Source organism: Mus caroli, chromosome 9 (assembly GCF_900094665.2).
Source record: "Mus caroli chromosome 9, CAROLI_EIJ_v1.1, whole genome shotgun sequence".
Lineage (NCBI taxonomy): Eukaryota > Metazoa > Chordata > Mammalia > Rodentia > Muridae > Mus > Mus caroli.
Genome location: NC_034578.1, coordinates 16,055,422 through 16,062,078, shown reverse-complemented (window position 1 = coordinate 16,062,078; position 6,657 = coordinate 16,055,422). Strand labels below are relative to the sequence as shown.

The window sequence follows — 6,657 nt, the reverse complement described above, 5'->3', positions numbered from 1 at the left end:
GGTCCATCCTTTCATCACAGCTCCAAACTTTGTCTCTGTAACTCCTTCCATGGGTGTTTTGTTCCCACTTCTAAGAAGGGGCACAATGTCCACACTCGTCTTAAAATATAAAATGAAGAGTAAACAAGTTGATTCCTTATCAAAACACTGTTTTTACACACACACTAACATGGTATAACAAAGAGTATATTTTTCTTGTATGTTTTCCTTTGCTTTTGTTGCTTGAGAAAAGATTTCTCTATATCACTGAGGCTGGCCTTGAAGTCATGATTATCTTATATCAGTTTCTATGTGGTAAAATTACATTCCTTTATAATAACAGTCAGTCAGATACATTAATATTATTGGTAGTTATAATAATAACTAAACAAAGCAATATTTAATCCATCTTAACACCAAAGAAGACTGAAAAGTGTTTAAAGGCATCTAAACTGAAAGTTTGCAAATATTTAAGATTCTGGGAGTTACCAACTGAGGGAAAGCAAACAGGAAAAAGAATTCCACTAGAGGTGCGGTTCATGTTTGTGATGTTACCGTCAGTAAAATCTTATCAGTGAGGAATATTTGGAGTTATCTTCATCAGTAGAGTCTTCCATAAACTCTGGGTCAGAATGCAAGATGACAACATAAGCATTTCTATAAACACATAAGGAACATATCACTTCTTTCATATAAATTTCATTTCAGTAATGTAATCTTTACTTCAAACTATCTTTATCTCAAATTAATTGAATGCCTTTCTGAGTGTCATGCTCTGTTTTTGTTCAGTTGATTTAATCAGTATACCTATTGTATAAACAATTAAATTACTCATGTGTGATATTTTCTGTCACTTTCACTTAAATTTTTATCAAAATTAAGTATTTTGGAGGTTTACAATATTTACATTCAATGTAATTATTATTGTGTTTCACCGTGACATTAAATCATGTCTTACAATTTTAGAAGAAATAAACTGTTGATCTTCTAAAATTAATATAACTGATTTTAAAGGAAATACTATTGTCCTTTGAGAAATGACTGAATTGAAAAGATCATAAGATGTCATAAGCAGTCTGAACTAAAATTCAAGATAATGCTTTGGCTCCAATGTTGTCACATGTTCTTCAATTACACATGAGTGTGTTTCATTTAATGAAAAAATGAAAAGAATAAAAGAAAACAAATCTATCATCAAAGCTTTGTTTAGACATACTGTCTAAGATTTTTTTTTACCAGATTACAACACATATCAACAAAAGAACAAAATGTGAACTCAGCCCTAGCTCTTCCCTTGGGATTATGTAACATTTCAAGATTATGATTTAGCAAGGCAGGTCTTTGTTATAGCTACATAACTAATATAAGAGTCTATCATGTGCAAGATTTTGAGATCATAAATTACTTATACCAAAAACAAGAAAGAAAAGAAAAACAGAGGTAGAAATAAACAACATATAGAGTAATAATTTGGAAATAAATTTGGGAAAAAAAGGAAAAGGAACAAAATGTTGTAGCTGAGCATGGTACCACATACCTTTCTCCATTAGAAGACTTTGGTTTACTGAGGAAGGATTGTAAGTGGGATGATGATATGAAATAATAAAAACAAATGCTAAGTTTTTTCCTATTTTCAACTCTAGATTTGAATGGAGAAAACCAAGGATTATAGACAAGGGTACCAACAGATTCTGTGAGGAGGAAGGACTAGGGAAGATAGTTGAGACTGGGTATGTGCAAAGTATAGTAGTCCATATTTTGCAATGATGCATAATAAAATCTGTTATATTATCAGTTATAAAGAGAAAGAAAAATATTGCTTAACAATTTTTACTTTATTGATTTTTAACACGTCTAGAATCAAATATAGCATACCTTGTGCAGTCAATAAAAATAATAAATTTTTTACCACAGTTTGAAGATAATGCTAGATGTTTATATATTTATGTACATTTAAAAATATTATTACATGATAATTTTCATATGTGTACAGGGTTTAAATCGACATGAATTATAAAATTTGAAAATGTAAAAATAAAGGAGCTATATTAAACATGTAGAATGTAAATTTCTGTTTCATCAACAACAGTTGACAGAACTATAAACAAGGTCTTATTTTTAATTTTGAAATATTTTGAGAATATGTTTTACTTTTGCATTCAAGCCAATTGTGTTTAAGTACCTAAGAAGGACAGAATATAGTATAGGACCCTCCAGTATTTAGGCTATAAGCCACATGATGTGGGTGGTGGAAACAAAACTTGGGGTACCTGAAAGAGAAGGACATGCTTTTATCTGCTGAGAAATCTCTCCACACACATTATTAGTGTATACACTCAAAATATAAATCCAAGGAAAAGAACTTGGTGTAAATTTTGAAGATAAAATTTACATGTTACTCATAGTGTTTTTTTATTAGAATGATTTTTTTCCCTATGAAATAGACAGAAAAATCACTTAATTCTTCATGTGTAGATTTATTGGTTGGGAGATTTTTTATTGTGTTCATAGAGTAAGCATTTGAAAATACCTTTCCTCTCTATTATATTTTTTGCCTAGAGTTTATTACTATGATATATATATATATATATATATATATATATATATATATATATATACAAGTTATTGCCACAGTGGCCATTGAAATACAGGTTGTAAGAGTTAGCACAACTAAGAAATATAACTAAAGTTACATTGTCCATGAGATAGACTGTTTTGCCTTATATTCAAAATACCCAAGATAGGCACGCTTTACTAGAAAAGGAACTTATGGAGGTCACAATTTTGTATTCCATAATTTCAAATAATGCAGTACTGGATTTGATGGTGGTCTCTTAGTAAATGGCAGAAACTGAAGAGAAAGTCATAATATAATCAGTCCAGAGAGTCTAGATTCTCTTATCTTTACCAAGAACCTATCTTTATTTAGTAAAGATTGCTTTTTCTTTTTTCTTCTCCTCCTCCCCTCCCCTCCCCTCCCCTCCCTTCCCCTCCCCTCTTCTCTCCTTTTCTCTCCTACAATTATACTTCATTCCTTTCTTCCTATATTCCTTCCTTCTTTTCTCCTTTCCTTCCTTTCCTCTTTACCTCCTTTTCTACTATTCTCCATCATCTGTTCAGATTGAGTGTAGATGTTTACATTTACTACACAAAGGCTGTACCACTGACCAACATTCAGATCATGAATTCACCATCTTCAGTGCAGCAAATAGAAAGCTTTTTAGCAATCTTTCAGTAACTACCAAATAGAAGCAAAGACCCCAGACTATGAACTTTTTTCTAAATAAATAATTTAAGTAAAAAAACTTAACACTTCTCATATATGAATGATTTCTTAAGAATTGCTAGATCACAGAAATACAGGCATGTAGTCAGTTGCCGATAGAGTGCTTAATTCACTCCAAACTTTTCTTTTTTCAAAGGATTTCCAAGCTGTATGGAGTCATATAATTTAACAAGAACTTTGGAATTCCTTCTCCTTGGACTCTCAGAGGACCCTGAACTGCAGCCCGTCTTATTTGTACTATTCCTGCTCATATACCTGCTCACTGTGCTTGGAAATGTGCTCATCATATTGGCCATCAGCTCTGATTCCCACCTCCACAGCCCTATGTACTTTTTCCTCTTCAACCTTTCATTGTCTGACATGGGTTTCAGCAGCACCACCATGCCCAAAATGCTGGTAAACATGCAGACTCATAAGAAATCCATAACTCATTCTGAATGCCTAACTCAGGTGTCTTTCTTCTTTCTTTTTGGCGATATGGGCGGCCTATTACTGACTGTGATGGCCTATGACCGATGGGTGGCCATTTGTCACCCTCTGCACTACCAAGTCATTCTGAACCCTTGTCTGTGTAGATGTTTGGTTATAGCTTCATTTTTCATTAGTTTTGTGAGTTCACAAATACACTGCTTGATGGTGTCACAACTAACATTTTGCACTAATATGGAAATCCCTCATTTCTTCTGTGATGTTACAGAGCTTCTAAAACTTGCCTGTTCTGACACCTCTATCAATAATATAATTAGGTTTCTTTTAAGCATCATTCTTGGTTTCCTCCCAGTCTCAGGAATATTTTATTCCTACTATAAAATAACTTCCTCCATTTTTAAAGTTCCATCACTGTTAGGGAAATATAAAGCCTTCTCTACCTGTGGATCTCACCTGTCAGTTGTTTGCTTATTTTATGGAACAGGTATAGGTGTCTACCTTAGTTCAACAGTTTCTAGTTCTTCCAGGGAAAGTGTGGTGGCCTCAGTAATGTATACAATGGTGGTTCCCATGATGAACCCCTTCATTTACAGCCTGAGGAACAGGGACATCAAGAAAGCCCTTCACAAAATTGTCAAACAAATAATGTAGTATAACTACCCGAATGATTCCTTAATATATAGTTTTTAAAACTGTGCGTCTCATCACTAATTGTGGTGGCATGAAAAATATAGCAAATGTAAAAAGTTTCTGATCATAAAATGACCAACAATTAATTTATACATGTAGTAAATCAAGGTGTAAACTACAGTTTTTTCTAAGTTACATGTTGTAGTATCATTATGGCCTGGCTATTGAATATGCAAAATTATAAATTAGTACTGCACATGCTTAAATATGATGAAACACCAAAGAATATATCCAGAATCACTATAGATTTAATTTTTGAAATTACAATGTTTTTACCATAGGTACAAAGGAAAACATAATGGTTTAGTTATATAAGTAATGATTTTCAAATTATTCTTTTTTAAAATTTATTTTTTAATAGATATTTTCTTCATTTACATTTCAAATGCTATCCCAAAAGTCCCCTACACAACCCCCCCTCCCTGTTCCCCTACCCACTCACTCCCACTTCTTGGCCCTGGCTTTCCCCTGTACTGGGGCATATAAAGTTTGCTAGACCAAGGGGCCTCTCTTCCCAATGATGGCCAACTAAGCTATCTTCTGCTACATATGCAGCTAGAGACACGACTTCTGGGGGTACTGATTAGTTCATATTGTTGTTCCACCTATAGGATTGCAGATCCCTTCAGCTCTTGGGTACTTTCTCTAGCTCCTACATAGGGGACCCTGTGTTCCATCCTATAGCTGACTGTGAGCATCCACTTCTGTATTTGCCAGGCACTAGCAAGGCCTCACAGGAGACAGCTATAAGGTCCTTTTAGCAAAATCTCAGCATATAAGTATGAATTTAATATATGCTGGACTTTTTAGGAAGAATGTATAATTTTAAAATTTGATATTTATATTGCTTACTTGACTTTTATAGAGCAGCTCTTTGTAGCCAAACCTTGGGAATAGAGTCTTATTGCATTTTAATTATGGGGCCACTGATAGCATTTCCCAATTGTAGGGTTCGCTCCAAACTCAAGTACATATGGCAACAGTTAATGGACTCAATGGGCTCTTGTAATGAAGGATTTACTGAGAATGGTGAGGGTAAATTGGTAATGAGTGATATATACTTATACATATACATGTATGAACTTGTCAAATTTAAGGAAAGATTTAAATCACAGAATTTTAGTTTGACATTAAGAATTTGTACCAATTTCTGAAATTGTCTTTAATACTCCTGCCACTTTCTACTATGTATTGATATAATTCATCCTGCTCTGCAGTGATGTGTATTACTTCAAAATATTACATGAGTCTAAAAAAATGACAAATTTATAAATTTTGATATATATTTTTCAGTCATGTTTTTATTTTTATGAAAATATAAAAAACCTACACCCCACTAATAAGTATACAAATTTGATTTTATGTTTAATAGATGGTAAAATTTTATTCATGGTGAAGATTTTTATTGTTATTCTCTTGCAATATATGCATTGTACTTGGTATTAGATAGCATAATAACTTTTAAAAGTATGGCTTTCAGTGACTTTTTACACATAGCTCCCTAGACTTTACTATCACTACCATTTTCCCAGTAGTTATTTTTGATCCTCTAGATAGTAACATTGTCCTGTATAGATTAAATAAACAGTTTAAACAGTTTTGTATTGTATATATAAGACATTTGCTTACCTTCCTGCCACAATGAATTGCATACAACCACCCATTCTGTTCCCTGCTCTCAGAACTCCTAAAACTAATTCCTGAAGTCGATGGCTCTCAAAGACAAGTGACTTTGGTCACTTTCTGTATTTTATACTATCACCTCATTGAAGAGTCTTCAATAATTTTGGCTTAAAGCGCCAAAGCTCATACACATACTGTGAGTTAACACAAAGAATAAATATAAGTGTAGTTATATCACAAAGCTGCAATCTCAAATTTACTGGACTTTCTTAAGATTCTTCACCAGCATTACACTTTGATAATATGCTGCAGAGTAGAGAGGAATTCTCTAGTGCCAGAATGATATTCATCTCTACAGGTCATTTCTTTAAGCTGTGTTTCTTAGTTGGATGAAATTTGGACCATTTCTTTCCTTTTCCTCTAACTTACTTCCTCCTATGCTCCTACAACATAATGAATTCACTGGTAGAGTATTGTTTCTTATGGAATTAAGACCACAAATTAGTGATCAGAAAATGAAGCAGGTTTACATTAGTACATTTTCACAAATTTATTTCAGGAATCCAAACATCCCAGCATTAGAATCTTGTTACCAGACAACATATATCTGTAAACCAATGACAAAAATCATTGACAATTTCTGAACTTTT

At 33.0% G+C, this 6,657-nt stretch overlaps 1 protein-coding gene across 1 annotated transcript; it reads left to right on the top strand.

Annotated features, from left to right (window-relative positions):
- The first annotated feature begins 3,415 nt into the window (after positions 1-3,415).
- On the top strand, positions 3,416-4,345 carry LOC110301996 (olfactory receptor 18-like). Its single transcript, XM_021172733.1, has one exon. The coding sequence runs from the start codon at positions 3,416-3,418 to the stop codon at positions 4,343-4,345; it is 930 nt and encodes a 309-aa protein (XP_021028392.1).
- Positions 4,346-6,657: the final 2,312 nt, after the last annotated feature.